Source organism: Phallusia mammillata, chromosome 7, assembly GCF_965637545.1.
Source record: "Phallusia mammillata chromosome 7, kaPhaMamm4.hap1.1, whole genome shotgun sequence".
Taxonomy (NCBI): Eukaryota; Metazoa; Chordata; class Ascidiacea; order Phlebobranchia; family Ascidiidae; genus Phallusia; species Phallusia mammillata.
This window is the reverse complement of record NC_137258.1, coordinates 9068535-9095211: the sequence shown is the minus strand read 5'-3', so window position 1 is coordinate 9095211 and position 26677 is coordinate 9068535. Positions and strand designations below refer to the sequence as shown.

The following is a 26677-nucleotide window of genomic DNA, read 5'->3' as shown; positions in this document are numbered from 1 at the left end:
CTGTGGACAATCTTATCGGGAATTCCCCCACTTTGTGCCGTTTTATTATTACACTGATTGATGTGAAATCAAGTTTTTCTCTTTTGTTTTAATTTGATTTGAACTAAATTACGCGTAATTAGGAACTAAATTTCGACCACGAGTTGTTAAATTCAGTTGTTTTAATCGGTGTTTCAATAAAAACCAAAAGACTAACAGTATTCCAAGGTCCGATACATGTTCATCTGCCACGTAGAGCAACTATCAGGTTTGCTTCTGTTCTGCAACTACCAATAAACCAAATCCAACATAAACTACTTAAGGCGTCTTACAAGATTTGGGTTTAGCGTTTACAATTCCGTGCAAATGATATGAGAATCAAGGCAGGTTTTATCCTCAAAACTTTTTTCACTGTGTTTTTTCTGTTTGTTGGTTACGAAGTTTGGCAGAATTTGAAAACGAAAAAGGTAGGTATTGTAAATTGTAATGTAAACATATAGAATCTCAGTTCTCAAAAGTCTCAGTAATACCTGTTTTGAAAATATAATTACTGCCATGCTCATGTAACTGTTAATTTACATTTGACTGACTTGTTTATTTTGCTTGTTTTTGTCAGAATGTTGAAATACCGCGAAACATTGCACCAGCTCCACCACACATGGCAAAACCACCAGATGACTCCCTTATGGCACAATTTCCTCATGTTGATGGAGTTGAGGTGAATCTTAATGATGGCAGCAAAAAACAAATTAATGGGCTTCCAGCCGTACAACAAGTTCCAGGCCAACAGGATTTGTCCATGGACAAGCCTAAGCCTGATTATTCATTGTACCCCAAGCTAACATGGAAAAGGCTTGGAAACTACGAAGACATCAACATTCCCAAGCGATCTGGCCCTGGAGAATATGGGGTTGCTGTTTATGCCGAGCCATCTGAAAAGGAGGCAGTTGATGCTGCCATAAAAGAATTTGGTTTCAATATGGTCAATAGTGATAAAATTTCACTTGACCGCCTACCAAAAGACTTAAGGAATGAAGAGTAAGTTTTATGTTGTTGTTTGTTAATCATGTTCCAGTTATGCAGAGAAGCGAATAGTGATTCTAGTCAAGTCTGAATATTTTGGGTGATATCACTTTCACTCTATGAACCATTATTTGAGTTTATTACAAAACTAACAAAAAAGGGACCAGGAATAATATATATATTGGTCATACAATGAATATTGTTCCAAATTTACTCCTTAACCTGCATGGCGTGTTGTTTTTGTGACTTCAGAAAGACCCTTCTTTTTTACAACAATAACTTACATAACAATTGAATCTTTATTTGCAAGAGCGTTATTGGCTTCCGAAAATATTTTTCTATTAAAACTGGAGGCAATCTTTTTTCACCAGATGTCGGCACTGGGATTATCCTGATGAACTACCCCAAATAGCTGTAATTATTGTTTTCCATAATGAGGGGTGGTCAACTTTAATAAGGACTGTGCATTCAGTAATCAATCTAACACCAAAACATCTACTTGCTGAAATAGTAATGATTGATGATCACAGTAGCAAAGGTAAGTTGGGTAACTTTCAAAATAATATGGGCATCCATACCAAAAACTGTATAAACTGTATGGATGTCCATTTATTGTTTGGAATATACTATTCTGCCTCATTTAATACAAAAGCTTCGAACCATTATTTTTACTTTTTAGCCAACACATAAGTTAAAATAATTTATCAAGCTCTTCTGTAGTGCAATATTTCTGTTTCCATGTTTAGTGTTTCTGCATAACTTGCTGATTTTAAACATGTATATATATTGTACTGGAAGTAAACTTAATGCTCCTCTGTCATTCTTTATTTACCAGCATTTATTCTTGATTTTTTAGAGCATTTAGGCCAACATATGGATGATTACATTCAGCAGTTTAATGGCCTTGTTAAACTTTACCGCAATGAAAGACGTGAAGGCCTAATTCGTGCCAGAAGTATTGGAGCCCAAAAATCACAAGCTGCACCAGGCAGAATTCTCGTTTACCTTGATGCTCATTGTGAAGTCAGTTACAACTGGATGCCACCCCTAGTTATGCCCATAGTAAAAAACAGGTGATTTGTCTGGTATTTTTTCAAAGATGAAAATCAAACTAATTATACAATACAAATTTTAAAGCTTTAGTCTAGCGGTTCCCAACCTGTGGGTCGCGACCCCACCTGGGGTCGCCTGACAATTTGCCAGGGGTCGCCTAAGGGAATGGCTCCCAACTCATTTTAGGCCATAGACTAATTTAACAAATAAAAAACAAAAGAACTGGGCACCACATTCCTTCCCTTCATTGTTTGTTAAAGTATGTAAACTAGTAACTACATCTGGGGTGGATCTTTAATTTTCGAATACTTAATTGTTTTCACAAAATGCTAATTATTGCCTTGTATTATGTAATAATATTGCATTCACATAATCATAATCATCAAGTCAGAACCTGCCAACTTGTTTTGTATTCTCCCGATAATATCACTATCCTCCAATTATAACTTAATAGTCAACAGAACTAAAATTTAATTTGTAAAATTTCAGGCTGTCAATGATGCATCGAAAGACAAGTATTAGGAAAAGAAAGTATAGTGAGAAATAAATTTTGCGGTATTTAGAAGTCAATTTTAATGTATAGCCTAATAATTTTATCCCTGGGGTCATAGGCGCCGCATAGGCGGGGGCGAACATCGTGGATATTTGGGTTTGTTTGTATCGGTATCTTACGCAACACCGTAAAAGCTGAACAAATTTGGGAACAGTTTTGCTTTTGGGAACAGTTTTAGCAACTAGTTTGGTTGGTGCCCTTACTTGTATGACGTCAAACACACAATTGTTGGCAAATGGTCACTTTGGGTGATATAAAAGTAACGACTTTACGAAACTGTTTCTAAACATTGCTTAACAAAAAAAAATGTTAAAGTGAATTGTTCCAAATCAATATTATTTTAAAAACATTTTTTTGTTAAAATTGACGCATTAGTGACGTCATAAAATTGACGTCATAATTTAAATCCACCACCTTTCATTTTTGTAAAACTCGGCGCCTATACGTGGGGTCACCGCAACTTGGGAACTGTTTTAAGGGGTCGCGGCACCAGAAAGGTTGGGAACCGCTGCTTTAGTCATTCAATAGATATTTTTGTCCTATTTTAGAATAACATTTCAATCACTCCACATCAATGTGTGACATATTATATTTGTGATACAAATGACTGTTATACAAAGAAAGCTGGTTTCCCTTTTTATTTCAACTATGGGGCAAGTGTGTGTTCGGGCATTTTTTGAAATTGCTAGCATCACTGGGAAATATGCCAGCATGTGTGAGAAAAATCGACCTATCTCTTGATCTTCCCTTTCAAACATGGTTTAGGTGGTAAACAGCGATAGAAAAAGTTGTCAGATGGTACACAAACCGTATATGGTTGAGAACCACTGATCAAAATCCTAAACAGTGATAACAAAATTTGCTGTCATCAATTAGATAATGTCATATTGATTAGAATGGTCACAACTGTTCCATTGATTGATGTGATCAACGGGCAAGATTACACCTTCCGACCACAAGCTGGAGGCGATCACGATGGATTTGCTCGGGGAGCATGGGATTGGAGCATGCTATGGAAGCGAGTTCCACTTGGAAGACAGGAAAGGGAGCGAAGAGCCCATAGGACTGATCCCTACAGGTGAGTGATGACTTGGGTAAAAGAAATGATGTAATAGAAAATCAGTTTAATGGATGCCTTTTGAGTCAAATTGGAGCACCTGCACAAAATCTGTTATTTCTTGGCTTTTGAATGTATGAGCATGAATATTGTATCAGTGCTTCTTGTTTTTGAAAAAAGGGAACCAAAACTAAGTCTTATTTCACTGCTTTCTGTGCTGATCATTATACTGTCAACATGTTTTTAGTTGTTAACTACATCTACAAACTTAACTAACTCAAATGTTAATTTAAACCTCTTAATGAATGAAAAACAACAATCACAGCCAGCAATAAAAAGCGAGTGGTCTTGTTTATAACAAACACACCCAACAAAAAATTAATTGTCAATGACAAAATCCTTGACAGGGGTTATTGTTTTGCCATTCTTCTTAAACAGTTTGAACACCATTTTGCCTCTGAGGGCCACAGCGCCTTCTTTCCCTTGCCTCCTGGAGAGGGGACATGCCACAGCAGGCATCGATTTGTTCCACTCTCACTAGTGGATGTTACTGTCTGTCGATTGTGCTTTGACAATTCTTTGTTAAGGGTTAGCAAAAGTCTGTCTGTTGGTGTGACTGGTGTGTTGTTCCTTACTTCAAAGTTTGATTCAGGTGATGTGTTGTCATGACGATCTGCGCCATGAAACACTTTCCACCTGCCCCAGTAACGGTCACTGGCTCCATCAGTCTCCTGATTGTCTTTTGCTTGAACAGTTGGTCTTCTTCCATTTATTCCCCTGTTTGGACTTTCATTGGGAGTGCCAGCTATATCTGGTGTTGATTGGTGTGTCAAATAGTCTTGAGGTGTTAACATTGCACGTGCTATGCCAGGGCACAGGACAGATCCATTCTCACCAAGCATTTTCGAAATAGCTTGAAATACTGCGGTTTTGTTGGTCAGCGATCCATGTTCTATTGTGTATGGGAGCACCTAGACAAGAAAGAATTTAGTCAACTAAAATAAAAATGTATTTTTGCTCTTGAGGTGATACAAATAACTGTGATCTTAAAAACATCAAAAAGAGAACAGCATTTTCTGTTACCTGGAGTTGATAGACGTTTTGCTTTTTGTTGAAAACAATTCTTAAACCAGAATTGTATTTAACGAGGTCTGGATCTGATATGTAACTTGGCTCAATAATCACTAGATGCTCTCCTTTTCCAGATGACCCTGATGGCACTTCTTTGATGCAAACCCTGTCTTGGTACATCTAAAAAGAAAATAGGAGATCGATATTAGTATATTTGACCTCCACTAGATGTCACTGCTGTTATTTTTCTGTGTTTTCTGTGTATAAGGCAAAGTCCAATCACTAAGGTTTTAATGATGTTAATTTCGCACTTTATTTTTGCTTTTGCATTTTAAAACCAATGTCAGTGTTAGCCTACACTTTTTTGTTTGTTTCACAAAACGGTTAACATTACAAATAGTTTTCGTACACTTGCTGTTATCACAAAGCGTACAACATAGGTTGGACCTACCTGAAGTATTTCATTTTCCAGCTTGTTGTGATTGTAAGACCTCTTTTTCCTTCCCAATCCATCATTCTCGTCAGACAGGTCATGAAACTTCCAGCCACCTTTCCGTTTTACGCCTCGGTTTGCACTGGGGGCGGGTGGAGATGTTGATTTAGGCACTCTCATTTTGTTTGTTGCTTGCGGTGAAGGATCTGACTTATCACTGTGAGTTGGTGATACACCTAAAAATATGAAATAAAGGTGTAACTTATATGCACCTGCTTTTCGTTGTTGGAACTGAACCTAAATTGTGATCACTAATCTATGCCCATCTTTGTATTGTTTGGATTTAATCAAAAAATTAGCTGTGCTGTCAGTGCCAAATACCAGACCACATAAAAGGATTTAGGCACAACAATTTCCCTTTAATACACTTAGTGTCAAAATGCATCAACGAAACAAAACTGCCACGGGAACTGTATTAAGGTTGCATAATGGCTTGGCCTGTTGTCTTTGGGGGGGGATTGTGTACATTTTCACCATTTGAAACAACTTAAAGTTTGAAATATTGAAAATTAATACTGGAGGTATAAACGTCTAGACTCTATTTAGACACAAATCAATTATGTACAAAACATATGCTTACCATTTGGTGGACTCCGTCTCACTGTTCTTCCCCCATCGGAGCTACTTCCATCGCTGTCTCCACGCGCTCTTTTGGCAGCCACCGCACTTTCGAAAACAGATGAAACTGGACTTTGTGCTACGCTACCATTGTGCGGAGGAAAGAGACTGTCCAACATTACGAGCCTGGAGTCAAGAACAGGTGACGCTGCTGGCATTGTGGTAACCGCAGCGGCGAAGTTGCCTCTTTGAAACACGAGGGCGATTGGTGATGCGGCTGACACGTCCGGCCACCTGGTTGTCCTCTCGCCAGTACGGGATTGTTTTCTCAAGTCCTGTACTGCCGATTGTGCGTGTACAATCACGTGACGCTTGTTGTCGCGCTCTGTTGCCTCTGGATGACCGCAGAATGCCGAGTTTAGGGTGTTCTTGAGACTAAGGTCCGTTGGTCGTAACAGCTTGTTGCTACAGTTCAACTTTTCCACCGTGGTCATTGTGGCTTATGAATAAGTTTGGCCACCTTTCTACAATTCTATAACGAAAAACCTTGGTTATTTACTGCTACATTACGTTCGGCCGTTTATATGTGTTGATTTAAGCTCACGGCGTTGTCAGCTTTCCACTGTAAAACCTTAGGCCCCACCTGGCATCATACAGTTTTAGTATATGACCTTGGCAGTTAGCGCTCCTCAGAACATTTTCGTCTAAACACACACGTGCGCTTAACTTGTTCTCCGTGTGTCAACAATTCGTTGACAAACTGCTGGTGTGCGACATTGACAAATAAAGTTTGCTTAAGCCATAGCTTCTATTCCGACTAACTGACTTGTACCTTGCTAAAGCGACTGAGAACGATCATGCTGACCGGGTGCCATATCTTGTTGTTTCAATTGCTTCCCCGACGTAAGCCAGGCCTTCCACTGTCGTGGGAATGTTATCTCCCAAGTACCTTGCGATAATATCTCGCAATGTACGTCTCCTATGACAGATGGGGCTACCACGCTATCACGTACTGAGACTGAATGTCTGGTTAAACTTTCCCTCATGTTAGAGCCAAACCAAACAGTTCTATTATCGTCCAGTTTCTCTGTGAAGCAAATGACTAACTATCTGATACGAGTGTCACGGCAACCTGACAGACAACGTCTCAACGCATAGCGCGTAGTATGTTTCGTGTGCGCGTGTGTGCGCGGGAGTCATTGCCCAAATATGGACGAACGCGCAGCGCGTGCTAATTCGGAAAATGAGCGACGAGGCGCAACGTGCCCTGGCCGCGGTCCATATTTGGGCAACCCCCGGTCACACCGCTCTTTCCACAAATCGTCATTAAAAATTTTGCCCGTCGCCCTCCCATTGCCCTGCCTAGACGGTAAGCCCACCTTCCTTCAGTTTTTATAATCTTCCGTCCCAGTGGGATTTGTGGCTCACCAACGCAGGTGCGGCAAAATTAACGAATAAGGCGATTTAGGCAAAGCCGCAGCATTCCGCTGTGTTATGTCTGTTGCTGTTGAAATATGCCGGGAACGCTAATCTTGGCATGTTGTTGTTGATTCCGTGCCCCTGAGGCAAGTCGGTGACGTAAACCGTTCTCGGCTTCAAAGAATCGCTCTTGGCAAGTTTACAGTTTATGTAAACGTAAAAAGAGCGTCGGTTTTATTCTACGAAGTGTTGTAATGTTAACAACTTTGTGGGCGAGTGAAAACGCCCAATTATACACTGGAAACGGCGCCACAAACAAAGGCACTTTTTAACAATTTAAAATGTACTTTTGTGATAGCGAAAAGCAATAGCACTTTAAGTGGAACCGCTGCCAATAAATATGTGGTTGGATCCACATGTTATATGTTTAACTGCCCTGTACCATTTATGTACCACTCGTATGGTGGTGAGGTCCACAAAATACTTTACCCAAAAAAGCACACATGCAAATAAGGGCATACCAGTCATCGAACAAAAATTTGCTTGCTTTGGTCATCGGGGACCCCGCTGAAGTATATAAGGGCGCTGCTTGTTAAAAATGTACGCGATGCCATATAAGCTTCGAACCCACAAACCAGAGTCTTGGGTTGGCTGCATCCCTCTTGGGGATATCGCCTGTGTTTTCTTTGCAGCAAACAAGAGACACAGCTGTTGCGCTTATTAGGCATCTCTCATGCCTTTGCGAGATATGACTGTGGAGTGATGGTTGGGTTGTGAACGGAGCTATGCGCTTGGGCTGCTACTCTCCTACATGGCTTTCTTCACGCACACTCTGTCAACCCGTTTTCCTTCCCTTCGCCCCTGCAGCTGTTTTTTCTCTCGGGTTATTAAATACCGCAAGTGCTGCCAGCCGATTCCTGACTGTATTTGGATGTGCTAAGCTTTTGTTACATCCACACCTAAGCACCTGCAGTTTTGTTTGCATTTTTCAGCACTACTGCTAAAAATGTAACAAATTTGCTTGTTCCGGTTTAATAAATTATTGACAAAAACTTATTTTTTGCCGTTTCTAACATTTCAAAATTAAATGCCATCGTTGATGTTTAAACTAGAGCAGTATCAGACCTTGTTGCACTTTTTAATTGTTTATGCGCAAATCGGTCAATTACTATAGTCTCTTGCAATTCTAATTATAACACAGACATTTTGTGACACAAACGTTTCACTGTACAGCACATTTGTCAGCACTTGTTTTTGTCACGCCTAATCGCTTTAACGCGCTATTGGAGAAAATCTTCCTAGAAATTTAACGCCCGCCAGCATGTATATTTAGGGACATTTTTAAATTGAAGGAATTCTCAGACAAAAAGGATTAAGTGGTCAGTGTAATAACATCAGCAGTAACTTTTTATAGACCATATAACCCCCTTTTCTGTCTAAGTGTACTACTCAAGTCACGGAAAAATTCTGTTCTGACGCTATTGAAACTGTTGTTTTTTGTCGCTGCTAGGGTGTAAGCTATTGTTTTCGCCTCAAACAAAAATGATAGTAGGTCAGCATGCTGAGTCTTGCGGGATTCATTCATTTATTCTTTACTAGGATTTCGCATTACAATTCACCAATAGATCTTTTACCATCATAACCAGGCGTTTTACTACTACGCACATAAGCATTTTAGTCTACCACACACTAAACAATACTTCGATTTAACTTGGTACGTATGATAAAAAAATTCTCGGTACCTTACAGGATATAGTATTGTGTACAACACGGGTTAAGGGTTTAGGCATTAGTACGTTTTAAGACCTTGTTGCCTTGCGGGAAATTTACCTGGTGACGTGTGCTGGGATTCGAACAACTGGTTTGACATGTTTTGAAAATGTCCGCCGTCCTTCTACTCAACCACTTATAAGAGTATGTTCAAAGTAAAGCATATACCTCCTGTTATGGTCAAACCAATGAAAAACGTGGATATGCTTCTGATTCTTATGACCAAACCAACCTGTACGACTGATACTGACAACGACACAAGATAATTGTTGGACGTTTAAAGAAAGACGTTCCATATGTATGTACTAATATACTTATCAGGAAGTAGGCATCATGTTTTGTCCGCATGATGCAGTATCTTCTTGCACACAGTTTTCCGGTCGCTTCATTGTAACTTAATATTTTAGAGAAACAGGAAACATACAAAATAGTAAAATAAATTAGGCGTAAAATTAAGGACACTTAATGCATGTGCAGGGAGTACGCCGTTTTTGCTTGGTGCAGTTAGCACAACACCGTTGATTAATTTGTGCAAGTCAGTTAATATTTAACTTTTTGTGCAGTGTCAAGGACTTGCATTACATGCCAAGAGATTGCGAAATAATAGTTTATTTCCCCTTTCCAATTTTGCTCAAAGAAAAATGCACACTACGCTCACGTTTGTCTCAAATTAAGAAACATTACCTAAAAACTGGAATGGCAATTGTTATATGTTTATACTATACTGAAGCTTTCAGTATCAATTTGAATAAGAAATGACGATGCCATTATATCGGCAAAATCAATATTTTTATCTTACATTGCCGCACAAAAACACAGACTAAACAAAGTGTACTGAAAGCTTTAGTTATATTATCCGCCACTGGAATCATCTGTAATGTAACGTCTGTATAACACCGTTTTGTTAGATGTTCAATTTTTTCACTTGTTCATATTTCGTTGCCAGATCACCAGCGATGGCGGGAGGCTTGTTTGCCATCGAGCGCCAGTATTTCTTTGATATTGGACTCTACGATCCTGGATTGGAGATCTGGGGTGGCGAAAACTTTGAAATGTCATACAAGGTTAGAACTTAAGCAAATGTAACTAAGAATGGAAAGCATTTTCCATGTAACGAAATCAGTCGATAAAATCTTGGAATAATTCTATTAAATATTTGAATTAATATAAAGGGTGATCGTCGATGACCATGTTGCCCGTTGAAGGGTTAGATACTGTTCAGTTCAAATACTCTCAGTTCAGTAACCCCAAAGCAGTTATCACCTTCAGTAACAGGCACTTGAAAATATTCCAAGATTTTATCGACTGATTTCATCACATGGAAAATGCTTTCCATTCTTAGTTATTATGGGTCCCCTCCCCTGAAGGGGACACATATTGATTTTACTCAAATTGTTTGTTTTTTTTTGTTTTTTTTTCTTCTTTCCTCCCACCCCCCCCCCCCCCCAAAGTTTGTCCGACTCGTTTTTCCATCTAATGTTTGATGGATTTGGCTGAAATTTACACAGATGGTAGATATATTCATGTAGATGTGCATCCCACTTTGTTTTTGTTGATAACCCCAGTATTTACCCCGCTAGCCCCCTAAAATGGTTATTTTTTCCCCGAAGTTTGTCCGAATCGTTTTTCCATCAAATGCTTGATGGATTTGGCTGAAATTTACACAGGTGGTAGATATATTCATGTAGATGTGCATCCCACTTTGTTTTTGTTGATAACCCCAGTATTTACCCCGCTAGCCCCCTAAAATGGGTGAGTTTTTAAACAGTGTCAGAATTGGCTGAAATTTGGATTTCTTGTATAGTATGCCATTTATAGGTGTCGATTGTTGTGTTCAACCCTGTAGTCCTAACATTTACCCCACAAGCCCCTAAAGTGTAAAACGTATTTGCATGTTACTGGGCACCACAAACGAAAGATTTCTTTGGCGCAATAGTGTCACAAAGGCAAACAGTTGTATGTTGCTCGTTGGTGGGTTGCTTGGTGGACGTTTTTGCGTGACGTGCCCGAATTTCATTGGTCTGATGATTTCGTTTTTTGTTTTTGTTTTATTATCGCATTGATTTTTTTCGTATCGCTTCGTTTATTGGCGTTACAATAAACAAAAGATGCCATGGCAGTTAGGGGCTTGTTAACAGCCCTATGACGTCAAAAACATTAGCGGTTGTTGCTCAAAACACCTCTAGTGGTCGAAATTTTAAACATTGGCGGGGGCTAAAGTTTTGCAGTACTATTGATTGAGTCATTGTGGTTTTATATATTTTTTAGTTTGTGTGTCGAACCCAATTAGTTACCCTACTAGCCCCCTAAAATGGGTCAGTTTTTTAAAACGTTAAATAGGACATACTTCAAACAATATCTGGGGTGAATCTAATTTTGTAGTTGGTATTCTACATAGTATTATTATTTAAGCCCAGTGCCGATCACTGTGTTTTACCGTACAACACCCGACTTTCGCATGGTTATCTCTTGAATTGCATTATTTTCAACTTTGCATGTGTGGGGACCCATGAGTTTTTGCCTGCAGAAACGACTAAGGTTATAAAATACGATGGCTAATATGGGACCCAATACAAAATAAGCATAGGAAATATATTAATGTTTTAAAATAGGTTATAGTGTAAATGCAACAACAAAATGTGCTAAGCCACCCTTCTAGTTGAATTAAATAAACGGTGATCGTCGATGACCATGTTGCCCGTTGAAGGGTTAGATACTGTTCAGTTTAAATACTCTCAGTTAAGCAAATGTACGCTAACAACACAGCTTGTTCACAGGGCCATATGTAAACAAACATTTCTATTCCTCTGAGCACCCTATTTATTTAACGGCATTCCGGTTACGTAACTATACAACTCATAGCTTAAAGCCTTAAAGTAAACCATTCTAAATTTTCAACATCGTCACTGATATCTACACTACAATTTAGAATGTATAGACTCGAAAATACCCTTTGTATTATGGTTGTGTATTTCCAGATATGGATGTGTGGAGGAGAGGTCCTCTTTGTGCCCTGTTCACGTATCGGTCACGTGTACAGATTACCAGGATGGAGTGGAAACCCCCCACCTGAATACGTTCCATCAAATCCAAGTTTAAGGGTAAGTTCTTAAGATAAATTCGATCAAGATGTTTACCATTTACCTCTTCAATGACATTGTACATTTTATTTAATTCTTGACCATGTATCTTGTACATAGATTTTACCGCGTTATAAACTAGATTTTTTGATTTTTATGGCTAAAATTATGTTTTTGACTGTCTGCAATGTTTTATTACATTTTTATCCCGCTTTTCTGTCCCAGAATTACATTCGTGTCGTAGAAACGTGGTGGGATGATTACAAAGAGTATTTTTACGCAAGCAGACCCGAGACGATCAACATGCCGTACGGTGATATTTCGGCACAGGTAAGTTTCCGTACAGTACTGAATTTTCAAACGTTACTGGATCAGTAAAAAAAAAAACATACATAAACAAAATTGACCGAATCTGCCTATAAAATCGATTGGAACACACGGAACAGGGCCTTTTTCTATTTGGGTGTGGCGTATACCTAATCTGCCTGTGATAAATTTCCGATATCTTCAGGTTTGGGTTAGCCTTGGTCTCTGTTGCACCATGCAGCTGTTTCGTGCACGAAGTGTGAACTAATTAGGATCGGGAGGTCCGGCGCGGGAACACGTTTTACCGCAAGGGTGGGATTCGACGTGAGATGTCGAACGCTGTGAAAGTTCAAACCTTTCACGAATAATGCAAAAAAAAATTGGAAACCCGTCTTTTGGGTGAAACAGCGGAATTACACATCAGACGTCTGTTATTGGTTTTGGCAGAACTTTATGAGTTATTGATATTTTACGAGTATTAAATATTACGCAATGACCAAGCGTGACCAAGCGTGATCAAACAATATCTTTGCAAGAAGTAAATGGATTTTAGAGCAACGGCGGAATATTAAGGATTGAACTCATGTGACTTTAAATATGACAAGATTGTATGCTGAGACGACCAGTTAAATCAATGTCTTCCCATGCAAATTCCAAGATTTTTTGACCTTTTTAACTTAGGCAAAGCGTTGTTTAATATTTGGTGACACATTTTCCGACCAAAAAATTAAAATACATACTATATGTTACATCTTATTTGCCAGTAATTGCAGATTTCTATTGATTCCCGCATTTCCTCAGTACAACTTGTGTTGTAATCTATGGCGTTGTGTGACGTAATAATCGGCTGCCAGTTTTGTGTGATAACGCAACGTGGTTCAGTTCTTTTTGTTGCTGACTTCCGTGGAGCACGGTGCTGCGTCGGTTGAATTAGAAAAGGCTATTTATTGTCGTGTTGACGATTATTGGTGAGTCACTTTGTACATATGTGTTTAATGACCCCAAAATGTGAATTATTGTAATGAATGCGAACTTAACCGCAATGACTTGATATGTCATTCGCTTTGTAATATTTGTACTGTACGTGTAATTGGGTTTAGACAAGGTGCTTAAGTTGCATTTTGTTTACGCAGTATTTCTGTTTTATCTTCACGTGAAGCGTGACTTATTCTGAACTGTCACCCAACATAGCTTGGTAAGAACTGTGTGTGACGTCATAAAGGCGCAGTGTGGTGATATATGTAATTGAATGTTTAGGTGTGTACCAGTAATTGATGCGAGTTGAATACCCGTGCTATTTACTCTCTCCGGTTACCACAACAGTTGGTAAGATTTGTGCTATATTTCTGCATTTAAAGCGCAGTGTGTTAATGTCATGCTTTGTGCAGAAACCGATTCCGATACGTTTCCTAACGTTTCCTATACGTTTCCTATTCGTTTTCATCGTCCTACATTCAAAGAATTCGCCTAATAAGATCAGCAAAACATCTATCTGTGTGGACTGGTTGTTGGAGGCTATTAGGAATCGCGTTTCAATTCTCTCCTCGTGTGACGTTCCGCGCTATAACCGGGGCGCGTTCACGGGACGTTACATGAAAGTTTCAACTGTTTGTTGAAGACAATTGCAGTTGAAATCAAGTTTCAACTGCTTCTTAAAATAAGTTTCAACTGTTCGTTGAACAGAACAATACAGTTGAAATCAAGCTTCAACTGTGTGTTGGAGACAAGTTTAACTGTTTGTTAAATATTTAAGCGGTTCAAAGATGAGTCAATCAAACGTCACGACTCCTGATGCGGTCGCTGATTGTCGTCGACGTCTCAGTGAACAATACCTAGTCGCCGAGTACCTGATGAAGGACCACCACAACAAACAGATGCTCGAGACGGTATTGGTTGCGCTTGAACATCTTTTTGTCGATGCTGTTGCTGCCTACGAGGCGCATCCTGATCTTGCCGAAGAACTAGCAAGCGTGAGAAAAAACAAGACCGAATTCGATGAGCGTGTTTCCCACTGGGTTCGTGACGTAAATTCTTTATCTAGCAATGTTTTACCTATTGACGTAGCTAGTCCGAGTGGAAGCGGTGATAAGAGTCCAAAGGACAACGACTCGTTCTGCGGACGAAGTAGGCGCTCGAGTTCTTCGACTAACAGTAGAACTAGAGTTAAAGTAACGACACAGCTCGCGCGTCTTGCTATTCAACAGACTGCGCAGAAGCAGGAGCTGGTCAGGCAAACGGAAATACTACGCGCAGAAGAAGACAGACGACGGGCCGAAGAAGAAATCCGTCGTGCTGAAGAAGAACGGCGCCAAAGGGATAAAATAGAAATGTTGGAACTGCAGCACCAGCTACAAGCCGCAGAGGTTGAAGAGAAGGTTTGGGACGAGATGTCAGGAAATACGGAGTACGTGACGGTGAAGGAAGGTTCTGGTGAATCGACCACGCCTCCCCTGGAGGAGCCGCTCGGGGATCAACGTCGTGTGTTGTTCACGTCACCGCCTGTCACGTCGCGGAGAAGCCCTCCTGACCAGCGGTATGTGGTTGACTATGTTGCTCCGTCAGAGCCCCTGTCCCAATATGCGCCTAAATTTAAATCTTCGGTCGATGAGAAAGGTTCTTACGCCGCAACAAACCCAATTGTAAATAATTCTTGTATATATGGTTCAGTCAAGCCAACTGGCGTACATGACAATGAGATTGCATCGCTTGTGAAGCACATAAACAGACCAAAGCCTAAAGTTCTCGTTTTTGACGGCAATCCAATGGACTATTGGAAGTTTGTCCGCAATTTTGATTCTCGTATCGACGACAAGGTCGATGACGACGGTGCCAAATTGTCATATTTGGCGCAGCATTGTGATGGCAAAGCCCGTAAATTGATTGAACACTGCTTTAGACTAAAGGTAAACGGGTACCAACAAGCGAGACAGTTACTGTACGACCACTTTGGCAAGTCACACATAATCGCTCATGCATGTGTGAGGTGTGTTGTCAACGGTCCAGAATTGCGACCGAACGATGCTGCTGGTTTAAGCGAGTTTGCGCAGTCGCTGCGCGATTGTTTACTTACACTTTCAGACATTGACGAGCATTCCGAGATGAATAATTACCCCACGTTGATTGCTGTTGTGAATCGTCTACCGTTTAAGATGCAGGAGGCTTGGAAACGGCGTGTTGAGAAAATCCTCAGAGATACTGGCCGTGAACCTTTGTTTGAGCATCTTGTGGACTTTGTGGAAACTGAGGATCGGATTGCAAATTCGTTGTTCAGCCGCATGCTCGACGAGCACCGCAACGAAGCTAAGAAGGCGAAAGGTAAAAGTAGTCATGTAAAGGCTTCCAGTCATGTCGTTGTAAGCGAACAAGAATTTAGGCCGAAGGCTCGTACCGGACCTTCCCACCTTCCCACTACCCCGTTGTGCCAGTGCTGTTCGAGAAACCACGTGCTTGCTAAGTGCGAGGAATTTAAATCCCTACCTTACCGCGATCGTCTGCGCGTCACCCGGCGCCGTAGACTCTGTGATAATTGTTTCAGATTTGGGCACTTTGCCACTAAGTGCAACAGCCCCAAAGCGTGTACCGTGAGGAACTGCAATGAAGCCCATCACACCTTATTGCATCCGCCAGAGAAGAGAGAGGACGAGTCTCCTGTCAAAGGACCTGCGCCGGAACGGACAGTTTGTTCGGTTGTGTCGGCGATTGGAAAGGACTGTCATGCTTCCTCTGGTAGACAGAGCGTCAACCTGATGATGGTTGCGGTCAAAGTCCGTGCTAACGGTAGGACTGTTGATACTTACGCTCTTTTAGATACTGGCTCGGGCATTACTTTGTGCGACAAAAAACTGACAGATAAGCTTGGGCTGCAAGGTGAACCTAGCAACGTGACGCTTAAAACGATCAACGGGGACAGTCGCAGGCGCAAGGGCAAAAGAGTAAATTTATCTGTTGCTTCGCTCGATGGCTCCACAACTGTGGAACTTCCCGAGGTGTTCGCTGTTGATTGTCTGCCTATTGCCGCCAACAAGTTTCCGAGAAACGCGGAATTGGATGCGCTGCCACATATCAGAGACCTGTCATTCCCACAGGTAGATTGCAGTGAAGCTTTGTTGCTCATCGGGCTGGACGTTCCAGAGGCCTTTCTCGTGCAAGAGGTACGAAAGGGAAAACCGAAGCAACCTGTTGCATTTAGAGTTCCACTTGGATGGGCATTGGCAGGACCTGTCTCTAGCAAGTCAACCGATTTGTTTTCCGTCAACTTTACTCAAGTTGCCGATGATTCGCTGCAAGGGAAGTTAGAGCGAATGTGGAAGACCGACTTTCAAGACACCAACCCCGACGCGATGCCTATGTCGCGTGAAGACAGGTTCGTCTTGGATAAAATGAAAACCAGTGTGCAATTCAAGCAAGGTCATTATGAGTTGCCGTTGCCATGGCGCCCGAACGCACAACCGCTTCGGTGCAACCGGGACATGGCGCTAAATCGTTTGGGTTCTTTGGAACGTCGCATGAGACGCGACGCCGTGCTACGCGATGCGTATACAAAGACGGTACAGGGTTACATAGCTAAGGGCTATGCCGAAGAAGTTCCAGATGAGAAACAGTCTGCAGAGGTAGTATGGTACCTGCCGCATCACCCTGTTACAAATCCACACAAGCCCGGGAAAGTACGGGTAGTTTTTGACTGTGCTGCCAAATACCGCGACCAGTCGTTGAATGATGCTTTACTCCAGGGTCCGGATCTGACCAATTCCTTAGTAGGAGTTCTTTCAAGATTTCGGATGGAAAAGGTAGCTCTTGTCGCCGACGTCGAGGCCATGTTTCATCAGATACGTGTGAAGCCGACAGACTGCGATGCGCTTCGGTTCTTGTGGTGGCCTGATGGCGATGTGTCGAAGAAGCCCACCGCGCACAGGATGCTCGTTCATTTGTTTGGAGCAACTTCTTCCCCTTCCTGCGCGAGTTTTTGTCTTAAACAAGCCGCTAATGATCTGCAAAGCGAATTTCCAAAGGAAGTCGTCGAGACGGTAGAAAAGAATTTCTACGTTGACGACTGTTTAAAATCCGTGTCGACTGAAGCAGAAGCAGTTCAGTTGGTCAAAGGTATTTGTGCACTTCTCAAGAAGAAGGGATTTCGGCTAACCAAGTGGCTTAGCAACAGCGAGCGAGTTCTCGCGTCTATTGATGAAGAGGAACGGGCTAAATCGGTGAAGGAGCTGGACGTGGATGGTTCCTCGTGCGAGAGGGTACTTGGCGTTCGGTGGAACGTTTCTTCGGACGAGTTCGGTTTCAATGTCGATGTAAAGCAGCTTACAGCCTACACCAGAAGGTCAATCCTGTCGGTGGTAAGTTCCTTATACGACCCTCTTGGCTTTGCAGCGCCTGTGATCGTGGTGGCAAAGACGATGCAAAGAGATCTCTGCAGAAAGCAGCTGGGATGGGATGACGTTCTTACCGATGAAGACTCCGAATCGTGGGCAAAATGGTTGCAGCAACTACCGCGGTTAGGAGACGTCGTTCTGCCAAGATTCGTGAAGCCCCACGATTTTGGTAAGGTGCGAAAAACGGAATTGCACCATTTTGCAGATGCGTCATCTACAGCTTACGGTGCGGTGACCTATCTGAGGCTGGTAGACGAGCGAGGATGCATTCACTGCTCGTTTGTAATAGGCAAGGCACGCGTTGCCCCCCTGAAGACATTGTCCGATGAGAAATTGATGACGCTGATGGTGGAGGTCGAGGCCATCCTGAACTCTCGTCCCTTGGTTCCGGTGACGTTCGATTCGAAGGATGAGGAGCCCCTTACACCAAATCACCTACTGCTGCAACGTGCAGCGCCGAATATGTCCCCTGGACTGTTTACGGGGAAGGACTGTTTCCATCGTAACCGTTGGCGCCAAGTACAATACTTGGCCGACCAATTTTGGCGGCGATGGTCGCGCGAGTACCTGCCGACGCTAATGCCCAGATCGAAGTGGGCAAATGGACATTCTAATTTCACGGTCGGCGACATTGTGCTTGTAGCGGATGATAATCAGCCTAGGAGCAAATGGCTTCTGGGTCGCGTGACCGATGTGCTTCCTGATCGGAAGGGAGTAGTGCGTCAGGTGATCGTCAAGACTCACACTGGAGCACTCAGACGCCCAATTGCAAAATTGTGCTTGCTATGCCGCGACGACGCGATGCGTGATTAGTTGTGTGTTTATTGTGTTCGCAATTACTGCCGATGTTTGTGTGTTGTGTTGTAAATGTACTCCTTGGATTCGTACATTGTGGGGGGGTATGTTACATCTTATTTGCCAGTAATTGCAGATTTCTATTGATTCCCGCATTTCCTCAGTACAACTTGTGTTGTAATCTATGGCGTTGTGTGACGTAATAATCGGCTGCCAGTTTTGTGTGATAACGCAACGTGGTTCAGTTCTTTTTGTTGCTGACTTCCGTGGAGCACGGTGCTGCGTCGGTTGAATTAGAAAAGGCTATTTATTGTCGTGTTGACGATTATTGGTGAGTCACTTTGTACATATGTGTTTAATGACCCCAAAATGTGAATTATTGTAATGAATGCGAACTTAACCGCAATGACTTGATATGTCATTCGCTTTGTAATATTTGTACTGTACGTGTAATTGGGTTTAGACAAGGTGCTTAAGTTGCATTTTGTTTACGCAGTATTTCTGTTTTATCTTCACGTGAAGCGTGACTTATTCTGAACTGTCACCCAACATAGCTTGGTAAGAACTGTGTGTGACGTCATAAAGGCGCAGTGTGGTGATATATGTAATTGAATGTTTAGGTGTGTACCAGTAATTGATGCGAGTTGAATACCCGTGCTATTTACTCTCTCCGGTTACCACAACAGTTGGTAAGATTTGTGCTATATTTCTGCATTTAAAGCGCAGTGTGTTAATGTCATGCTTTGTGCAGAAACCGATTCCGATACGTTTCCTAACGTTTCCTATACGTTTCCTATTCGTTTTCATCGTCCTACATTCAAAGAATTCGCCTAATAAGATCAGCAAAACATCTATCTGTGTGGACTGGTTGTTGGAGGCTATTAGGAATCGCGTTTCAATTCTCTCCTCGTGTGACGTTCCGCGCTATAACCGGGGCGCGTTCACGGGACGTTACACTATATGTAAAGTATACTTAAATGATTGCTATTTAAAGCTTAGATCAAAAACAAGCACGATTTCTATAACTAGTATCAAACACTCCACGCCTATGTGTTTACCAGCCATGCCGGCGAAGACACGTTTCAAACGAATATATTTTAGTTTATTCCTGGCGTTTGTGACTCGTCCGTAGTAGTTTTGCGGGTCCATAAATCCACGTCGAGTCACAGACAGTTGCTGTTTCGCTGGAATAATCCTCACACACACACACAAACATTGCGAGGAAATTTATATTCTTAGTGTATTTACTGCGACCGTGCTAACTGTCATCGGCCTTGTGGTCTGGTCGAGCTATTTTCGGCCCTTCCGCATGTTTTCTCTGGTGTGACGTGGTCATGCGTCAGCGTGGTGACGGCAGAAAGGCAATCACAATGCAGTGGATGAATCAGACCTGGCACGCTGTGTTTATGGAAATTTGTCGCCTCAACATTAGTTTCGATCAACTCTGCAGCTAATTTGCATTAATCAAGTGCGGATATGAAAACTTAACTTATTTGTGTGCAAACAATTAATTTGTTATTTCGCCTAAAAATTCAGCGATTTCAAAATGTTACCAAAGATATACGAATTTTTCACGATAACGTCAAAAATAAAACTTGTTCAATTTGTCGTAACGGTTTAAGTGTCAATAAAATGTTCAGCCTTTTTTAAAACCATGGACAATTAATGACAGTTAAACACAATTTAAAGACCCTGGATATTTAACGCTTAATACACTTCGTTGCTTCCTTGCAGGTCAAATACCGTAAAGACCACAATTGCAAAAGCTTTGAATGGTTCATGGACAATATCGCCTACGACATCAAAGAAAGTTTTCCATTGCCGCCGAAGAACAAAGAATGGGGAGAGGTAAAAAAAATTTTAGACTATTTTCCCCGCACTACTGCCAAATATCAACATGACTATTAATTTGGGCCATCAGCAAAAGTTAAATCTAATATTAAAAAGCTTATTTTAATTTTTTAGCTTTCTGATTTCCTAACTATTTGAAAAAAATGTCGTGTATAACCTAAAATTAAATTACCATTTTCCACATTATTATTTTCTTCTTGGTTGTAATACACGTAGTCAGGGTTTTTTAAGGTTTGGTTTGGGTGACCGCTAAGTAGTTTTAAGAGACCGCAAGTGTTTCATTTAAATACCAAAAAATAGCCATATTTGCTTAAACGAATTATTTATTAGGCTACTGGCAAATTTTGGGAAACCGCGGACCGTTTCGGTCCCCCAAAACACCTCAAAAAACACTGCACGTATAGTTATGAGGAAATATCTTCAGTCGATTAATGTTGTCCTTGCGTGACTCATGTTTTTCGCATAAATCATCAGTTACAAATGGTTGGCTAGAAATAGTTATTGTTTCTAGATGAATCAGTAAATATCGAAATAAGGCTGTCCTTCTGTGCACTTGCTGTATTGGGATTATTTCATCAGTTTTACCATCACTACACAATAGGAAGCGCTTTTGAAATATTAAGGCACAGATTAGTGTTTAATGACCTTTGTTTGTTAATATGCTTTAAGTTTGTGCAAAGAAATAGCTTCTTGCTATATGTAAAAATATTTTTTTAAGTATGCTTGTTTGTCTCGTATGTTGTTTTTAACTTGTCAGTTGTTCGTTGTTTATTTTGCCATACGCAACAGAAATATAAACGTTATTCTACATTTTTAGATTAGTTATTCAAACCAAGTAACCAACTGTAAAAAATGCGATGAATTTGATCAGCAAAAACATTGGCGTCATATGTAACGTATGTGAAAAAAAATATAAATTATAAATTTTCTGTTAATTGATATAAATACTCATGTTTCACATTAAGACGTTGCAAACTGCTCGCTTATTGGATTTCCAGCATCACGTTTTAGAATATTATCGAAGTAACCAGGTCGACTACGTGACATTTGGAGCATAAAATGTATTTAACCCAATTTAATCCCGGATACTGATGTACTCACCCCCCTTTTCTCTCACTACGTGTCGTGACCAAAGTTCTACGTCATAATTCACGTCACAAGCAAAAAGATTATTGTACCCGGATGTAGACCGGATATGTGGCTCGTTTAACACGTTTAACATTTATTTTTTGCACAAGTTTGCTTCTAGGAAAATACGCTTTCGTTTCAGAGTGTTGAACGTTTTGTTTTTTTCCCAGAACAAAGCAGAAAAAAAAATAATTACTATATCGGCATAAGCGGGAAATACTACGATCTTCGTCGAATTATTCTATAGGACTATTAAAAATAAAAAAGGGTCATTGAATTCTGTGTAAAAAAAACATTTATGATTTTTTTCCGACCAAACGTACCACTACAGGTAATTTTGAATTCGTATAAGGGCGGCATATACACAGCTATCTGAAAAAAAAACGTAATTCATGTAATCTTCTCAAATTGTTTTAATTTACCAATCTTGGACTTGAAACCTGAAAATCGTAACCTTATGCATAATTGAAATCCTGGTTTTCAATGTTACATTACTATCCGTTTCAATATTCTAGATTCGAGGTGTGGACACACAACAGTGCTTGGACAGCATGGGGCATAAGAACGGGAACGGAGCGTTGGAAACGGGATATTGTCACAGGATGGGCGGAAATCAGTTGTTTCGGTTAAGTGAAGCAAATCAACTTGCTCAATACGATCAATGTGTAACGATCAGAAATGGTAAAATTACTGTGGTGCATTGTGACACTACGGAGAACCGAGAATGGAATCATAACCTGGTAAGTTATTATGGGTCCCCTTCCCTGAAGGGGACGCATCTTGATTTCACTCATTTTTTTTTTTTCTTTTTTTCTTTTTTTCTTTCTTTTTTTTTTTTTTCTCCGGTGAAGTTTGTCCATGCACTTTTGGCATGAAATCTTTGGTGAATTTGGATGAAACTTTCACAGATTGAAGATATGGTTATGTAGATGTGCCTTTTGGTTTGTTTGACTTAATCACCCCAGTATTTACCCCACCAGCCCCCTAAAATGGGTGAAATTTTAAACAATGTCCGAAATAGATGAAATTTGGACAGTTTGTTCTTTGTGCCATAATTAGGTGTCGATTGTTGTGTTTCACCCTGCAGCCCCAATATTTACCCCACCAGCCCCCTAAAATGGGTAAAATTTTAAACAATGTCCGAATTGGATGAAATTTGGACAGTTTGTTCTTTGTGCCATAATAAGGTGTCGATTGTTGTGTTTCACCCTGTACCCCCAATATTTACCCCACCAGCCCCCTAAAATGGGTAAAATTTTAAACAATGTCCAAATTGGATGAAATTTTGACAGTTTGTTCTTTGTGCCATAATTAGGTGTCGATTGTTGTGTTTCACCCTGCAGCCCCAATATTTACCCCACCAGCCCCCCAAAAAGGGTGATTTTTAAACAATGTCTGAATTGAATGAAATTTTGACAGTTTGTTCATTTTGCCATAATTAGGTGTCGACTGTTGTGTTTCACCCTGTAGCCCCAATATTTACCCAGCTGGCCCCCTAAAAACGGTTAATTTTTTAAACAAAGTCTGAATTGCAAAAAATATTGACAGTGCAATGGTTAAATTTTGCAAACAATTGCTGAATTGAATGTGACTTGAATAGTTGTACCTCATATAGCATGATTATGTCTGCAGACTTTTTATCGCCTTGTTTAAACAGATAGCACCAAAATGTTTCATAGTTTTTTTTGCAAAATGCATTATTTACAACTTTGCTTGTGTAGGGGACCCATGAGTTTCTGCTTGCAGAAACAACTAAGGCTATAAAAGACGATGGCTAATATGGGACCCAATATAAATAAGTGTAGGAAATATATTAATGTTTCAAAATATGCTATAGTGTATGTGCAATGGCAATATGTGCTGAGCCACCCTTCTAGTTGATGTTATAAACACTAAAAGTTGTTGACAATTTGATGTAGTTATTGTTGTTACCTGGAAACTGTAGATGAAGCGTCGTGAATGCGAAAATCATGCTTAAAATGTAATGGCTCGCGTTTTTACTGTTGTCTTTGTGGCAAACACATATAAACACTTTGCCGATTGTATGCTGTTTTAAAGCTTGGACCAATATATGAATCGGCATGTTTTAACAGAGTGTGTGTTTTGAGTAAATGGGCTAAAAAACACAACATTAAATATACCAATCTCGTTCATTTCTTGCTTTAATTGCGTTGCTTGTCTTGCTAATGGTTTAAGCATACAATATACTGAACGGATAACGAACTAAACTTTGGAACAATTTTAAATCGGCATTTAGGTCAGCGTATTCACTGAAAAGTGTTTTTAAAGTTGTAGTCGTTTGGTGGCGCTTTTAAACTTTCGAGTGAAATGTTACAGGCTGACAAGTCGATTGAGCACACCATCACAGGCAAGTGTTTAGAACGAGGAGAACTTGTACACAACGTTTTCCTCGCTGATTGCGACACAAAGAAAAAGGGACAGAGATGGGAAATAAACAAAATCAAATCGACGTAACACCGGCTGGCTGCACTGCAGTTAAAAACAAGTAGCCGTTAGAAAGTATAAGAGGCAATGCGTTGTGTTTTAGTTTTGCTCTTTTCCGCCACCATGTGACGGAACTTGCAAATGTAGCTGACGTTAGTTGTGCCCCAGTTGCTTGGTTTTAGATGATAAACATACTGTACGTATGCCAAATTACAGGTTAAATTATCTGGTTATCAAGACGTACTGTTTTATTTCATATAAGTCGTAATCGTTTAACTTCAAAATAAAACCTTTTATCAAGTCATTTTGATGGGAACAAACTCTTATTCCACATTCTCATGTTACCAAAAAGCGTAAAAGTCTCGCGTTTATTAAATGCTTCAGGTATTGGGTTACTGTTTAAATAATATTTTTGCCTTGTGCTGATTAAATTTATACTCTGTATCTGTATAGTTATACACAAAACAACAGCCATAACGATTTGTCCACCGAAACCTGTTGTTATTGTAGCTTGCCTCCTGTTTTGTAACTAAGTTGTTAAACCGCAATTGGTTTCGCACCTATACGCGTTACTTCTTCACTAAGCAGGCCTAGTCCATTTTCCCTTTATAATAACCCCAGTAATGCATGCAGATAAAGCCAGAAGTGTTGACGCAATGGCAGTGTGATTAAAACGTAGAGTTATTCGATCTAACTTTTGTGTACAGTGTATTTGTAGAAGGTGAATGCTGTTTAGTAGGAATAGTTATAGTTTTATTTCATAATCGGTTCATAGTTCAGGCCCTAATAAACTTTTTCTCAACTTTGCAGTATCGAATAGTACAAATTATTACCAAAATTATGGCAGTTGTAAGAACTGCACTGTGTAACTTGACTTGCTTATTATATACAGTTTAAAAGTTTTTTTTTCGTAATTTGTATCTTAGTCAGTAATATTGGCTGCTCGTATTACTGATTGTTTTGTTTCTTGTCATAGGTAGCATAGCTTATGCTAGTGATCTAAAAACATTAATAAAGTGCATTTTGCATGTTTTCCACGATTTTGTAAGATTTAAAGATTAAAAAATACTCATTTCTTTTTTTATTTTATTTTAAATTTGTTAAAATGAAATAAAAGCGCCTTCAATTTTGTGTTACTTTGAACTTCGTTTCTTTTTTCAAGTTTGCATTATTTGTTAGATTTGACGCTTAGAGCAGCCTTTATTTGTATTCATTCCATAACCTTGTTTTTTGAAAGTGTCTTATAGCAAAAAGCAAACAAGATCCCTAAATACCCCCATCAAATCAATATTGCCACCATTTAAAACTATATTTTTGCAGTATAGTTTGTATAGTATCTCCACAGTTATTCTTTATTTTATACGGACTGTGACCGTTTTTAAAGCTGGTAGTTTGTGCATGTCGCTTGTAGTTTTGGTATTCATAGATTAATGTTGTTACACTATAGTTTAACCATAGGAAGTCCAGATATATGTGTCACCATCACCAGTCAACATTCCATATACTTGTCTAAACACAACTGTACGTCGACCTTGCTTTAAAGCACTCTGAAATATGTTTGCACTATTTTCTTTTTGTTTTGCGCTTCCAAGTACAAGTACGCGAGATTTAATTAAAACGGTGGTGTGGTGTTATTTTAGTATTTTGTAATTTCGTGTATCTTGCTTTCAAACATGACAACATAAAACTCATTTTCTTTTGTCCCTGAAGTCGGGTCTGTTAGTTTGTACCAGTGTGTGTCTCTCTAACAATATGTCTTTGAACTGTCAAGTTACAAAACATGTGATGAAAATGCCTTTTTAAATGTCCTTTCGAGTAGTGTAACGTATAGCTACAGTTTGTTTTATGAGTCTGGCGCAGAAACCACAATAAATGATGTAGCCTAAACGTGCGGTATTGGTTTGACAGAAAACATTTCAAGTGGCCAAAATGTAAACGCTAATGAATTAGAATGTAAGCGGTGACACGTGGTGGCGCCAAAGGACAGAGTATAGGAATCCGAACTAGGACACGTTATTTGCAGGATTGTAATCGACAACAGGTCGTATACCAACTGTTAAAACGCTTCTTCCATAAACTTGACCTATTAACCAAACTCTCTTTCTACTCAAATTCACCCCATCAGTTGAAAGTTGAACAGTGCTTCTGCGAGACAGATAAGCCGGACAGGGAGAGTTCGGACTTTAATGGGTCCAGGTTTAAAAGGCTTGTACCTTAAAATCTTCCTAACGTGCTTTAGTAACCATTGCACAATCAGCCTCAACCCCAACAATATACTATTCAAACAAACAGGTATAAATGTCATGATTGATATCTTACACGCTGACTGTTGGAATTAATTTGGGATTCATTGACATTAAAGTCACATCTCGTACGAAATTGTTGTACTTTGCAATATGACAACACGAAACTCGTTTTCATGTCAATTTTAAGTCGTTTCATGTCAATTGACAAACTGTTGGGTAGGACGAGATTTTAAATGGGAAAACGCGCCTGGAAAATATGTTCTTTGATCCGAACTGATTTGTGTCTCAGTATTTGTTTGTGCAAGATACCATCGCAGATCGAAGGATATTAAAATAATAGTTTAAACGCAATCAATTACAGAAGAGAAGAAATCAGTTGCTAAATTATATCACTGTCAGTCTGACGGGTTTTTCCATGTCGAGGTATTGGGTTTCTTTGATCGACCGGGTGCAATAAAAACTTGACAACCAG

At 40.1% G+C, this 26677-nt stretch overlaps 3 protein-coding genes across 3 annotated transcripts; 2 read left to right on the top strand and 1 right to left on the bottom strand.

The window, feature by feature from the left end:
• The first annotated feature begins 155 nt into the window (after positions 1 to 155).
• Positions 156 to 25846, top strand: LOC145237274 (N-acetylgalactosaminyltransferase 7-like). Its single transcript, XM_080100073.1, has 11 exons — positions 156 to 446; positions 596 to 1017; positions 1374 to 1540; positions 1859 to 2075; positions 3504 to 3686; positions 9923 to 10040; positions 11955 to 12077; positions 12282 to 12386; positions 20270 to 20383; positions 22030 to 22254; positions 23852 to 25846. Exons 1-11 carry the CDS (start codon positions 351 to 353, stop codon positions 23987 to 23989), a joined length of 1908 nt encoding a protein of 635 aa, XP_079956199.1. The 5' UTR covers positions 156 to 350; the 3' UTR covers positions 23990 to 25846.
• On the bottom strand, positions 3998 to 6319 carry LOC145237275 (uncharacterized). Its single transcript, XM_080100075.1, has 4 exons — positions 5810 to 6319; positions 5188 to 5405; positions 4749 to 4916; positions 3998 to 4636 (listed from the first exon to the last, which is right to left on the bottom strand). The coding sequence occupies exons 1-4, from the start codon at positions 6279 to 6281 to the stop codon at positions 4076 to 4078; spliced, it is 1419 nt and encodes a 472-aa protein (XP_079956201.1). The 5' UTR covers positions 6282 to 6319; the 3' UTR covers positions 3998 to 4075.
• On the top strand, positions 14372 to 19105 carry LOC145237273 (uncharacterized). The gene is made up of 2 exons (XM_080100072.1): positions 14372 to 18866; positions 19032 to 19105. The coding sequence occupies exon 1, from the start codon at positions 14690 to 14692 to the stop codon at positions 18551 to 18553; it is 3864 nt and encodes a 1287-aa protein (XP_079956198.1). The 5' UTR covers positions 14372 to 14689; the 3' UTR covers positions 18554 to 18866; positions 19032 to 19105.
• Positions 25847 to 26677: the final 831 nt, after the last annotated feature.